The sequence below is a fragment of the Schistocerca gregaria genome, chromosome 4 (assembly GCF_023897955.1).
Source record: "Schistocerca gregaria isolate iqSchGreg1 chromosome 4, iqSchGreg1.2, whole genome shotgun sequence".
In the NCBI taxonomy this organism is placed as follows: Eukaryota; Metazoa; Arthropoda; class Insecta; order Orthoptera; family Acrididae; genus Schistocerca; species Schistocerca gregaria.
The window spans coordinates 313,941,360-313,956,401 of NC_064923.1; the positions used below are offsets into that span (position 1 = coordinate 313,941,360).

At 37.7% G+C, this 15,042-nt stretch overlaps 1 protein-coding gene across 1 annotated transcript in view; it reads right to left on the reverse strand.

Annotated features, from left to right (window-relative positions):
- Positions 1-15,042, reverse strand: part of LOC126365881 (dynein axonemal heavy chain 6) — a 1,020,408-nt gene that overhangs the window by 298,671 nt on the left and 706,695 nt on the right. The window contains exons 48-49 of the mRNA XM_050008578.1: positions 13,462-13,707; positions 4,243-4,480 (exon numbers count right to left, since the gene is read on the reverse strand). Of these exons, the coding sequence (XP_049864535.1) occupies positions 4,243-4,480; positions 13,462-13,707 (484 nt within the window). The remainder of the gene's footprint in view (positions 1-4,242; positions 4,481-13,461; positions 13,708-15,042) is intronic.

Here is a 15,042-nt window from a genome sequence, read left to right on the forward strand (position 1 = left end):
GTGACAAAATAGACATAATGAGATCAAGAAAGCACACCAGTCTTGGGTACTATTTGTATTAACCGTTTTTTCAGTGTTAGACAATGATATTTTGATTTTTCATGTAGAACACATTTGACAAACTTTGATGAGGTAATAGATTCTTTCGCAGAAAGGAAATCATGCCATGTAAAGCTGTAGCAAGATTAGAGATAAAACAGTGCTAGGAGCTAAGGATTGAAGAAATGTGTACTGTCTTGCATGTCTCTTGTCTTTACTGGTTTTATGTATCCTATACTTAATTTTATGTCACCCAAAAACATAAAGTTATTAGCTAACAGGCAATGAAGAGTGCAAATTTTCTGAAGAGTTCTTGTTCTCCTGATTGCAAATAATCCCATCCAATATTAATTGCAAGTTTTTTTAAAGAGAGGTAGGATGTCAGACTGGGCGACTGGAAGCAGGAAAGGCACCATAGGACATTCTAATTTCCACTGTCCTGAATATAGTTTGATGGCATCCAGTGCAAAAAATATATGTTTCAATTCCATGGAGCGAAATACAGTGACATGGGATAAAAGAATGCTGTGTGAAGAGGCGTGGCACTGCACTTTGGCACACTTAAGGCCAAATAACATGTGTTACATTTCCTTGAACATGTATGTTTTCTGTATCAGATTCTTCAGAAAGATGTGCGCTACAAAATGAACATATTATCGAAAATTTGATTTTTTAAATTTTTGATGTCATATCTCAAACATTCAAAAGAGCGGAAGGGGGAGGGGGTTGGGGTGGGGGTGTGGGGGGGGGGGATGTTGGGGGGGGGGTGAGGGGCGGGCGGGCTATCAAGTATTGCCCCAGTTTGGAAATATCGTAGATCTGGGGTTGATGTGCAGAGCAGTCTGAGTTATAATGGGGAAATGTGTAGTCTCCATGTGACCCATGTTTACATTTAGTGATTTTGTTGTTTCCTCTTCATTCACTGCTCTCACGTCAAATGAAAACAAAATGGATTTCTGTGGTCGGGATCCATCAAGTGAATTAAAATACATTCACATAATTATGGAAGGCTAATATATGTTATTAGTTTCAGAGTTTATTTTATTTCCATTTTTCTGACAGTCATGCAGTAATTGCCTCGTAGAACAATGAAGTTGTTTTTGTCAGTTTGCTAAAGAAATTTGGTTTCTATTAATCTTTTATGCTGAGGCAGTCAATGTATTTGTTTAGTTCCACACTACTGGCTAGTTTCAACTGGTTGCTGCATTATGCCACATGAAAGAATAAAAAATGAGTTAATACAGTACTGGTACTCCAAGAAAGTTTACGTACCGTAACTCTCACTGAAAAGCTTAATATCAGGTCGAGGCCTACTTCATTGGGAAACTGGACATACGAATGTGCTCCTTAAGCATGCACTTTAAATGTGCCATTTTAGTATGGTTCACAAAATTCCAACGCTCTTGGAGTATCCTGTGATGTCTTTTTTCCTTTCTGACAATGTAAGATCTTTTAATGTTTTACACATATGAACATACGGGCTTCCTGCATCATAATAGCTGCCAAAGCACGGTGGTGCCTGTTATCTGGCATCTCTGACAGTTAATGAAACAAACCTATTCCTAAGAGGCCACAGGAAAATATTGTGATGGTGGTTTTAAAAACGTTACTTTCAAAGTAAATTTCTTTTTGCACAAGTTGAACTCTGTGTGAGAATGTACAATGAATTTCTTAAAACACAGAGCATTTGACGATGAGCCATTTAGAAGTATTTTGAACCCATAAAATCAGACATTCATGTCGTTATTATGAGCAAATTAATGTATTGCTACAGGAAGCTCTCTCTCCTCTGCAGTAGCTAATTTATCTGTGGAAAATTTTGAGAACAAGTTGCTGGACTTGGCTAAAAAAATTTACTGGCACATTTTGTGATATATCTTAAAGTGTAAAACACATGAAAAAGATCAACATTATATGTGAAAGCATAGCTTCTCTTGCAGCTTATTGAGCTTAGAGACCACTACTATATGTGAAAGCTTTGCTTATCATGTAGCAACACTATGTATGTTAATTTAAAACATTAACTTTTTCTGTTTGAATGTCTGTGCTACTTTAACAGTGATGTTGCTATTGGCTGACTACATCACATGTCCTGTGGTCTAAATATCCGCTGTCATTGTCTGGTGGGATCAAGTAACATGAGATATGACTGGCTTACAAAAGCGTATCGCAATCTCGATTTTAATGGTTTGGTTAGTAACATGGGGTGTTTGTTGAAATTCGAATTTGTACTTTGGTAATACAAAAACATATTGCTGCACATCAAAAATCTTTTCAAAAGGGGTTTTCTTCCCCGAGTTTCATTTTCTAAAGTGCCAGGAAATTCTACGCCCATGTATAAAAACATAACCATTCAGAGGATTGATAAGTTTTACAGTTCCAAGGGAAAATATACTGTCATTTAATAACACGAGAAAAGTATGTTTTCATCCGAGAGGAAATGTATTTTTAACAGGGAAATCCAGGAAAAATCCAGGAACTTTTTTCTCTTGTTCACGTATACACCCTGATATAAAAATGGATGTGAGTATGTGTGTATGTTCCACATCTCCTCTTAAACCACTGAACTGGTTTCAACCAGATTGGGTATACATATTCATTATTGTCATGCAACAATAACTGTGGGCTAAGAATCCCCTACCTATCATAGTGCAGGAGATATGACATCTTAAACAATAAGACACTTGAAAAACTGCTGTATCATGCATGGCATTTAAATTTATTACTCTAATTGCAATGAATTTTGCAGACAGTATCATCACAAACACTGAGATGCATGAAAAGTTGCCGCATTGTGCATGATGTTTGAACTTATTACTGCTTTACTACTAACAATATCCACAATACATTTTGCAGAGAGTATCTACATATGCCAATGAATGTACCACAAAAGTATATGATTGTAAGACAAAGATATCAGAAGATATTATGTCACAACTATGAGATTCATGAAAAACTGCCACATACTGCCTGACATTTAAAATTATCATTTCTTTGGTACTACCTCTATTCACAGCATATTCCCACATATGGTGCTGAATGTATCTACACAAATATATCATTGTACGACACACAGTGATGAGATATGACATCATAAACACTGAGGTGAGTAAAAAAATGCTGCATCAAGCATGAAGTTTTAATACTTTTATTCTTTACTACTAAGACACTCCTACAGTCGAGTCACCGTAAGGAAATGCCTGACACCACTTTTGATAGCTTTGAATTTTGAAGTGCAAATGGCTTAGACAAAACAACAGCCACCTACAGTTTTATGAAGAGGTGGTACCCAAGAGATGTTTAAAAAATCACATTGTAGAATTACATTTGCCATTACAATTAACAAGTCACAGGGGCAATCTATTAAATACTTGACTCTCCATATTTTTTTCCTGGACAACTTTGTTTCACTTGCTCAAGGGTGGGCTCACCCAAGAATATATTTATCAAAGCTCCTCAACATGTAAATAAAAATATTGTTTATAATCTAGTTATGAATTAAATAAAGATTACAGAGGAATTTTATTTTGCACTATGTATCTTAACTTTGGTACTGTTTTATACATGTGTACATTATGCATATTTCTTTGTATGACTGTTTCACAATTTCAGGGGTATTTTCACATGAGAAATGACATTTTTTTGATATTGTTCTACAAATACAGTTTTTTTAGTAGAAAATTGGCAAAATAAACACCTGAGCAATGTTGTCAGTTAATTCTAATATAAAATACTGAATAATTATGTAGCAGAGAAGACTGTAAGGTGATATGGACCAAGCCCTATAAGCTGTGCAGCACACTGTGTTCAGTGATGACAATATTTATTTTAAGAACAATAATTCATTCTCACTTATTAATGATAATGGATGTGTTAGAAGGAAGAACTGTGGTTAAGATGATTTTCTCTCTCTTAAGCCAAATAATCACCACCTTCATCACTTGTCCTAAGTTCAGCTGTGTTCAGATTCAACTTCCAGTAAAACATACATTTTGTTTGACCACAATTACTTCCAAGATCTCATAAATTTTGTGACTGTTTCTACAAAAGATCCTACCAGAATAAGTTGGTGCTGAAACACTGATGCAAGAAGCAGCTGACAGAGGTGCTATGTCTTTTCCTTCTCTGTGTTGTTTCCGCCTCTTATGAGTGGGCCACAAATCTCATACCAATTCATATTTAATGGTATAATAATCTGATTACCTTAACAGATTTCTCCCATCGCAGCTGCTCATCACCAAGAGCAGTTGTGAGGTGACCAGCACGAACCAGGCGGTTAGCAGTGAGTTCCATCATTCGTTCAAGCTCTGCTTTTTCATTGACACTTCTGTCATATGTTGCTTCTAGGTCTGCTATCTGTTTCTCTACTGCTGCCAACGCTTGCTGTTTCTCACGCAGTACTGACATTATTTGATTGAGTTCCTGTTCTGCTGCTGCCAGCCTTAAATAAAGAAAATAAAAAGGTCACAAGTAATCATAATCAACATTTCATATACTTTTAATCATAAACTGTAGTGCTCCAGATATTCACCCAGTTTTTATTTTCTCTCTGTCATGAACTGAAGGATCAAAGAACCACAGTATACTCTGTCATACTTGGTGCTTGGAAAGCTAACATTAATAGTTAGAACTTTTTAACATTTGACTTCATCAGAGTATCCATTAATAGCAAGACTGGTAGATCATAGTTTAGTGACTCACTATTTTGTAGGGCATTGGAAAGAGAACACAAACAAGGATAGGAAATGAGATACTCTAGTCTGTTTGAAGAAACCATTTGGTCATTCTTGTGAAGCTGTTAAGGGCACATATGAAGAACTGAAATGAGCATGGATTTAAATCGTTAACATCTTGCACTCAAGCTTATTGTTTTAACCACTTCATTACCATGTTATGATGTGCACTGGTCTCTAGTCTCAGTACTTAATGAACAAGATTATAGTGATTACATAATACCTTTTCAAAATTTGCTCAATTTGAGGAAATGAGCTACCTTTAAAATGCCACAGTTAACTGTATATTAAAACACAACCAAGAAGATAAGGAGAGATGTTGGAGAAATGAGGCATACAGTGATTATTTATTTATCATGATTATTTGTTTATCATGACTGTTGACACAGTAAATACCGAAGAATGTAAATGGGATATAAGTGATTTGATACAATACTTATTTATTTAAACCACTTGATCACATGCAGTACAATGTACTACGTGACACTGTACTTGAAACTATCATGTACAATATGTATACATAGTAAAGTTAATGGGTTAACTTACTGAATAGAAGCAGTGGAAGGGGAGAGTGTTTACTTTGGTACAATTTTCAAGCTTTCACCTCTAGTGAGCCCTGCAGTAGAAGTTTAATACAAGGGTCACTCCAAAAGAAATTTTTTAAATCCATCTTTTATTCTACATGTTTGAAAGTTGTACAGTGTATAGATACATCCTTTAGGAACAATAATTTCATTTCTCCACATCATTTCCATCCCTCTCAACTGCCTTATCGCATCTTGGAATCAGCGCCTGTATACCCGCACCGTAAAATTCTGGACCAACCTGTTGGAGCCATTGTTGGGCAACATGCACAAGGGAGTCATCATCTTCAAACCTTGTTCCACGAAGAGCGTATTTCAGTTTCCCAAAGAGATGATAGTCACATAGAGCCAGGTCATGACTGTAAGGCGTGTGTTTCAGTGTTGTCCATCCAAGTATTGTGATCACTTCCATGGCTTTTTGACTGACATGCAGCTGTGCATTGTTGTGCAGCAGCAAAACATCCTGCTTTTGCCAATGTGGTCAAACACGACTCAGTTGAGCTTGAAGTTTCTTCAGTGTCATCACATATGCATCAGAATTTATGGTGGCTCCACTTGGCATGATGTCCACAAGCAACAGTCCTTCAGAATCAAAAAACACCGTAGCCATAACTTTTCTAGAAGGAGGTGTGGTTTCAATTTTTTTTTCCAAATTTTTTGCATGATGCCATTCCATTGATTGCTTCTTCATCTCTGGTGAAAAATGATGGAACCATGTTTCATCACCTGTCACAGTTCCTCCAAGAAATTCATGTCCACCATTCTCGTACTGTTCAAAAATTTCACTGCATACCCTTTTTGTTGTTTCTTTGTGAGCCACTGTCAACATCCTGGGAACCCACCTGGCACAAACCTTTTTTAATGCCAACACTTTCAGTATTCTGCCAACAGTTCCTTCCCCCATCCCAACATAGCATGACAATTCGTTCACTGTGATGCGTCTGTCAACAGTCACCAGTTCATTAACTCTCTGCAAATTGTCTGGAGTGTGTGCAGTACGAGGGCTGCCACTGTGAGGACCCTCAGCATTGTCATGCACGCTTTCATTACGTAACCTGCTTGCCCACCGATTAACTGTACTGCGATCAACAGCAGCATCTCCATACACATTTTTCAACCTCTTGTGGATGTTTCCCACTGTCTTGTTTTCACAGCACAGGAATTCTATGACAGCACGTTGCTTCTGACGAATGTCAAGTGTAGCAGCCATCTTGAAAACATGCTGTGATGGTGCCACTCACGGGAACAGGTTGAACTAAGATTGAAAACAAGCAGGAAGGATGTATCTACACACTAAAACTTTCACAGATGCAGAATGAAAACTATATTTTTACAAAAATAGGGTGCATTTCTTTTGGAGTGTCCCTCATACATGTTCTAATTCCAATTTTAAAGGATGACATTCACTTTTTATGTACTATAGTCTTTTTCTGAAATTACAAGAATTAAGGTTTCTCCAAATGTGAAAACATGTTCCAAGGTACAACTTTACCTTGTACCTAGGAACAAATATTCAACTGAAATTTAAAGGTGTTGCACCTGAGATAAATCTTCTTAATGTTCTATTTAAAAGTCTATCTGTTACATTATTATCTAATACACAGCAATAATCAGTAAGTAAAATCAAATTAAGCAGACATATTATCAAAACCAGTTACAATTAAATACCTCTGGAAAGAAAAGCTATTGGAAAGTAACGCAAATTTCCACACTCAAGACAGGTAAAACTGTCGAGTCATTAAAGAAACTCACTTCATTTGCAAGTATCAATGTTCCATAGTAAAGATCTCCTTCCGTTTCAAGATATAATATGGTGCATAAAAAATGAAGAATGGCTTAACTGTACACATGTATAAATATATTTAGGAAAAAAGAAAAATGAACCATAAAGGAATTATGCAGGGTTGCCACAAGTTTCTCGAAGTGAAATTCCCTAATTTCCAGACAAGCTTTAGGATTTTTAGTAAAACATTTAGAGATATCAAGGGTAAATTGACAGTCTGTCTTTGCAGCTACTATACAATAAACAATATTATTGCAAACGAGGAACAATAGTATTGCAAATGAGGAAATATATATAGACACACACTTGGCAAGCAGCTGGTACTTCTACTTCTTGATGTGATGGCTTAACTGTACACATGTTAGTTAGTTAGTTATATGTATAAATATACTTAGGAAAAAAGAAAAATGAACCATAAAGGAATTATCCAGGGTTGCCACAAGTTTCTCGAAGTGAAATTCCCTAATTTCCAGACGAGCTTTAGCATTTTTCGTAACACATTTAGAGAACTCAAGGGTAAATTGACGGTCTGTCTTTGCAGCTACTATACAATAAACAGTAGTATTGCAAACGTGGAAATATATATAGACACAAACATGGAAAGCAGATGGTGCTTCTTGATGTGAGCAAAAATTTTAAGTACTAACGTCAACATCTTTTGTAATGAACTATTTTTAAATGGCGAATGCAACCCAAATGGTATGTGTGTTCCAGACTGCGGTAATTTTACTTCAATAAAATGAAACACATTTGGTGACAAAAACATGTATTTCCTTGGTGTCGCATGACTGATTACCCTGTAGTTTGGTCCCTTTATTCCCCAAATCAACCAACCAACAGATTTAAAATACCTTTACTGATTTCAGAAATAACCTCAGAAAAAAGTAGGCCTCTTGAAAGAAGTACAAAAGGCGGGGAAGAATTGTGTAAACCAACACTATAGCCTAGGTGACCGCCAATAAAATGTTGGTTCTACTATGTTTGTTATTGTTGATTTTAGCTGCCCATTGTTTTACAGGTATTTTGAGATTTTTCTTTCGAGAAATATATGAGTACATAGTGTACAAACCACCAGCAACTGACACAATTTTCTTCTTCTTATTTTCCATACTTTCGAACATATAAACCAATTTTTAAGTAACAAAATGTACTTGAATAAATAAAATGTCTATAAAACTGTGGTGTCACTGCCAGACACCACACTTGCTAGGTGGTAGCCTTTAAATCGGCTGCGGTCCGGTAGTATACGTCAGACCTGTGTGTTGCCATTATCAATGATTGCAGACCGAGCGCCGCCACACGGCAGGTCTAGAGAGACTTCCTAGCACTCGTCCCAGTTGTACATCCGACTTTGCTAGCAATGGTGCACTGACAAAATATACTCTCATTTGCCGAGACGATAGTTAGCATAGCCTTCAGCTATGTTATTTGCTACGACTTAGCAAGGTGCCATTATCAGTGACTATCGATATTGTGAATCATGTACCATCAAGACTGATGTTCATCATTAACGGATTAAAGATAAGTATTCCACCAGCTATGTCCGTTGTTTCTAAATTCTAATTTCCTTGTCCTGTTCCAGACCTCACGCCAGCCTGCGTGAACTAAATCGCGTGCCTTTCGGCCTCCTCTAGTAACATGGTGTTGGCTCTCCTGCCAACCACAATAAAAACACCACACCATACAATGCAGTGATAGTTACAATTCCTGAAATGCATCACTCGTGTCATCTGGCCTGCTGAGCAGCACCACAGAACTGGGTCCATGAATAAACCATGAAAAGCTGCTGCCTTACACCACACACAAACAGACCTGGCCCGCAGGCAGATCAGTGAGATTGGATCCAACAGGCAGTGCCTGCACGTTATAGGGAACCAAATGTCTTCAGATCAGTAGGTCCAATTAATTACGGATATCCAGGAGGTTTTGGCCCGTCACAGAAATCCACTCATACGGCTGGCTATTCAGGCGCCACAGACATGGTGATGAAATGAGAGCATGGTGATCAATCCATACAAAAGATAATTTTATCAAATACTCTGAGATTCAATATTAACAAAGATAGGTAGCAACTCATCATGAAGATGACTGCTGAACCACAGACTGGCATGCAGAAAAGACAATCACACTCTCACAACTAAATATTCAGCCATAGGTTTTGTCAGAAAACAAGAGCACATACACACATTCACACAATCACTCAGACACAACTTATGCACACATGGCCACTGCCTCTGGCCACTGTATCTACGGTCTCTGAGGAGAATCAGATCCAAACAAACCACTCCACGTGCCTCCCTATCTCTCGTCAGCAACTGCTCTAGGTTAGTGGAAAGAAGTGGTGCCAGCACTAACTGCAAGCTGAAGAGAGTAGTAGGATGGGGAGAAACAGTATTAATGAGGCAGCAAAGAAGCAGCGCATATACTCAGCTGCACCCAGGCAACGATGATGCATGGCACCTGAGTAAAAAAACCATATCATCCACTGAGACAAAAATAAGGTTTTTCCAGTGTTTTTTTTTTCCAAATTTCCCTGATTTCCATGACAAGTTTGAAATTCCCTGATTTTCAAAACCTGTGGCAACCCTGTTATCCAAATGGGATGGAAATCAGTAGATGTGATGTCTATATATATATGTATATGTAAAGACAAAACAATGATTATAATTTCAGAAATACTGGATTATTTATGCAAGAGAAAGAGCTTCACAAACTGAGCAAGTTAGTAACATGTTGTTCCACCTCTGGTCCTTATGCAAGCAATTATTTGGCTTTGGTGTGTTAGATTATCAGAATCCTTATCTGGTTAGAGGGCCCTTCCCATAATGCTCCAAACATTCACAATTGGGAAGAGACTCACCAACCTTTCTGGCCAAGGTAGGTTTGGCAAGCATGAACACAAGCAGTAGAGACCTCGCCATGTACAGGCGGGCATTATCTTCACAAAATGTAAACCCAAAATGACTTGGTATGAAGGGCAACAAAACAGGGTGTAGAATATCAACAGTGAATAGCTGTTCTGTAAGAGTGCTGCAGGTGACAACCAAAGAGGTCCTGCAATGAAATGAAATGTCGCTGCACACTATCACTTCTGGCTATCAGGCCATATGGCGGAAACAGTCAGGTCGGTATCTCAAAACTGTGGGGGACATCTCCAGACACGTTTTTGCTGATGTCAGGGGTCTGTTCAAAGCAGGACTCAACACTGAAGGCAATTCTAATGAGATTCCAGGCTGAAGATGTGTCTGGAGATTCTCTGGACAACGGTGAGATACAAACATGACTGTCACCCATGATACAGTTCGACAACCAGGAGTGATGGTCTGAGATCCCATTACTATTCATAGCAGGAATGCTTTGGTTGTCATCTGCTGTACCCTTACAGCATAGCAGGATGTTGGCAATATTGTATAACTCATTTTGTTGCCTTTCATGGCAAGCTATCTTGAGCTTTCATTTCAGTACGATAATGACCGCTCGCACATGGTGGAAGTTTCTACTGCCTGCCAAATCTACTTTGGCCAGCAAGGTCGCTGGATCCCTCCCAACTGAGAACAGGCTGCGGTGGTCTAGCGGTTCTAGGTGCTCAGTCCGGAACCGCACGACTTCTACGGTCGCAGGTTCGAATCCTGCCTCGGGCATGGATGTGTGTGATGTCCTTAGGTTAGTTAGGTTTAAGTAGTTCTACATTCTAGAGGACTGATGACCACAGATGTTAAGTCCCATAGTGCTCAGAGCCATTTGAACCATAGTGCTCAGAGCCAACTGAGAACATGTAGAGCATTATGGGAAGGGTCTTCTATCCATCTTTTGATTTTGATCATCTAATGTGCCAAATAGACAGAATTTGGCATGATATCCCTCAGGAGGACATCCACTCAACTCTGTCACTCAATGCCAAGCCGAATACCTGCTTGCATAAGGGCCACAGACAGACTAACACATTATTGATTGGCTCAGTTTGTAAAGCTCTTTCTCTTTGTCTTAAGAGAGTAGTTCTAAAACTCTTCACTTCCATCTAGAACCGTGACAGCTATTCCCTGATGCCTTAACACATTTCCTATCACCTTGTCCCTCTTTCTTGTTCTTGTTATTTTTTTTATTTTTTTTTATTTTTTAAATGTCTTACTTTTTTCATTGTTTATATGGAGAAAATTCTCCCTCCCTGTGTCACCACTCCACCCTATTTTCAGCACCCTTCTATAGCACCATGTCTCAAATGCTTAGACTCTCTTCTTCTTTAAGCTTCTACAGTCCACATAAACTCATACAAAAAGTAAAAAAGCCCCATACCTAGCTTTTGGAATTAATAATTCTTTATATGGTGAGGAGAGATTGATATGTTGGGGAAGGTTGAAAACAAAATATGTTGAGGAAGATGAAGAAGGAAGGGGAGGTTCTCTGGCCCCATAATGAGAGAGAGAGGGATCAACCTGCTGTGAGGATGAGGGTTGACAAGATGAGAAGTGTCGTAGGATGTAGGTGATACTCTGTCTGAATCCTCCCCTTCTTTTCCTACCCTCATTCTCACTGCAAGTGGGTCTCTCTCATCCTGTGGTCTAAACCACAAGTCCTTCTTTTTTAACTTTTACGAATATACTCCTTTCGCACCCCCCAAAAAAGACCTATTACTTCAAAAGGCTGGGTACTCACAGAGCAGCCATTCTGTCTCATAATTTATTAATTTTCTTGACGGATTAATCTATATCTTGAAACATTACACATACCTAAAGACCATGGGTCTTACAGAACATTAGAAAAGTGTTTTTATTATATACAATTCTATTAAACTCAATGAAAGACATTAGTGCTGCTTCTAGTTGTTTCAGTATTTGTAGAAAGACATTTTTAATATATTCTCTTGGATGTTCAACTGAACCACTTAGTCCTATTTTTATTGCTACATTTAAAAAGTGTCCTGTACAGACTAACTATCCTGTCTTCCATTTCACAATATATCATTTAGTTTTAATCTTATTTTCTGCATTACTTATTTCTATCAGGATTTGAATACTTCTGGACATTTTACTGACATTCCTTAAAATACTACAGTTTTTGTAGTATATGAGAAATTTCAGATATAGACTTACTTCCACTCTCCCTCTTACAGGTCTAGACTTATCTCCCCTCTCCTTCTTACATGAGATTTTAATTCCCTTAGTGATACATGGTTTACTTTTTTTAAATGAATTTTCTGGATAACCTTTTGGCAAAACTACTTTCAAATACTTGTTCTGACACAAATTCACTATGGAAATAATTGAATTTGACATTAACCTCTCTTTCTATATGTCTTTTAACCTACACTTAAAATGATGTATTCTGTTTTCATTGATGAGGGCTGCTTTGCAAGAACTTGCCTCAGGGCTGTATCGAGCTATACTGTTTACCTCCATTAATTGTGCATCATGAACAGTTAGTTCATTTACAAATGGATGCAGATTAATTGTTTCAGCCTGAGCACTGTCTATAAATATGTTACCAATCATGGTCCTGCTATCTTGGTGCTCAAGGTCCTGCTATCTTGGTGCTCAATTAACTACTGAAGTTATATTGTAACACCCAAATAATGATAACAGTTCATTTTTTCCTGCCTATATCTTTCAAGAAATCCACATTAAAATTACCATAAACTGCTAACTGTTTCTTCTTGCCTGCCTGGTCCCTCAATAATGCATCTAAATTTCTCATAAATAGCTGAAAGTTTCTTAGAAGGAATCTTGTAGGTTGTTACACTCATCAGAGAAGCATTCTGTAATAACAACTCACAAGCACATGTCTCTTAAGTTCTTATCTACACAAAAACTGTTTGTTTCAATATTTCTGACTCTCTGTCCATCTCTTACTCACGTTCCAAGTCCTCCTTTTTCCATGTTAACTATACTTGAAAATTATGTTACTTTATAAATCCTGATTTTTAACTGCTCCATTCATGGGGTTACATAATATTCAGAGAGGTGCAGAACATCTATATCACCTATACCCAGCTTTTGTTGTAGCACTTAGCTTACACCTATCCTATGACTGCTTTTGTTTCTACTGGACTTCTCGAACAATCTAGCCTTAAACTTGTTTCTGTGAGTCTGCTGCATTCTGACTTTGCTCTAAACATGGTTCAGGCTCCTCTCTTATACCAGGTAACAAGGCAAAGTAACTGGAACCATAATCTGAAATGTCACATCCTCCCTGGTGACATAAAGAAAACATAATAAATAATCAAATAAATATTATCTGTGAGAAACAAGGTTTCAAAGCAATGAGAAAATGATCTTAAGCAAGCATTATTGGAAACAGAAGTGCCAGTATAAGGAAGTGTACTAACTTTGCTTTCTTTGGCTGTACAACACGATATGCTTTGGCATAACAATCAATTGCTCGTACCCACATGCATATCGATTTACAAACTTTTGATACACCTGCGACAGTCTCAGGGGTGAAGTCTGGATGATCCACATACTGTTTCAGTTTCTTCAACATGTTGTCTGTTATATTGTCCTTTTCATAGTCTTGAAGCCTCTTCAGGAAGTTAGTGTCTCCAAGCAGGGTTTTTGCTGAAGCCCAGTCAGTTCTGTAAAGATTTTTAATACAATCTACACAGATTCCATGTGCTAACAAGATGACATTCATTGTCATGCTATACCAATAACTACTCAGTAACAAGTCAAACCTTCTATAGTTTTCAACACCATATGATTTTACAACAGACTTTTGAATATACACTACCTCGCTTAAGGAGAAATGTTAGAATCCTGACACCTGCAAAAGCAGTAGATGATGGAAAAACATAGATGGCAGCTAGCTGAATGTCATGTACTTAGCAAAACTAAAATAATAGTGATGTATGGGAAGCTCATTGTGGTTTGAATTAAATGATATGTATTTCCCCTTTCCCATCCACGCTTTCACAGTTACAATTTTTTTCTGAAACTTAACTGTTTCAGGTGTGTTGCAGCAGCTAAGATTTAGAGAATTTTAATGTGATCCTTGAATGCTCCTGGACTGGGTTAATAAGTTACATTGAAGCTGTGTTGGCCAACAGATATAGACTATGTTATGCTGCCATCTATATCAAGCCAGTAATTTCCATGTGAACACAGGTCTACTAAATGGAGGTAGAAGCAGACAAATGGCTCCACTCAGATGTCACATGTATGCACAGTTAACTCAGGAGTATCAACACTGTACCTCAAGATGTTATCTGCTGCCCAGAAGAGCCTAACTGGCCATTCTACTAGTTAAATGAGTCATCATTCACTGGATTCAGGACTGAACCAATATTCAACATTGTCATGCATCATATTCACACTCAAGATACATAATGTATATTTTCTCTTAATAAATTACCATAAATTGTTACTAATTTGTGTTGTATTCAGTTTCATCATAGTTTTCCTAAATCTATTTGGCTCTTTAGAGGTTGCATGTGAACAAGTCACCTCATAACAGCAACTATAAGGTTAATATACATGACTGAAGTGGTTTCATAAATTTACTGTAATTGACATATTGTCACTAAGCTCCAAAACTCATAAAGAAAAACTCAAAAAGTCAAACTTCATATTCCTGCCACAAAAATTCAGTAGGCAAGGTGGTGACAGGCACCAAGAAAGCATATATTCTGCTGGAAATGCATTCACATCAGTCTGTGTAACAGTGCAGTGACACTTATGAACAATGTTAAACAAAGACCCATCAGCTGCCAACTCCATTCAGCAATGGTATGTGCAGGTAAAAGCATCAGAATTCTTCTGCACGAGGGAATCAAAGGGTTGACCTGCAGTTAGTGAAGAAACAATTGACTGTGTGTGGGTGAATTTTGCACAGAGCCTCAGAAGTCGACAAAAATAGAAAGTAAACTGTTCCTGACTCCTGATAGCAAAGACAGATGCTTTGAATTTTTGGC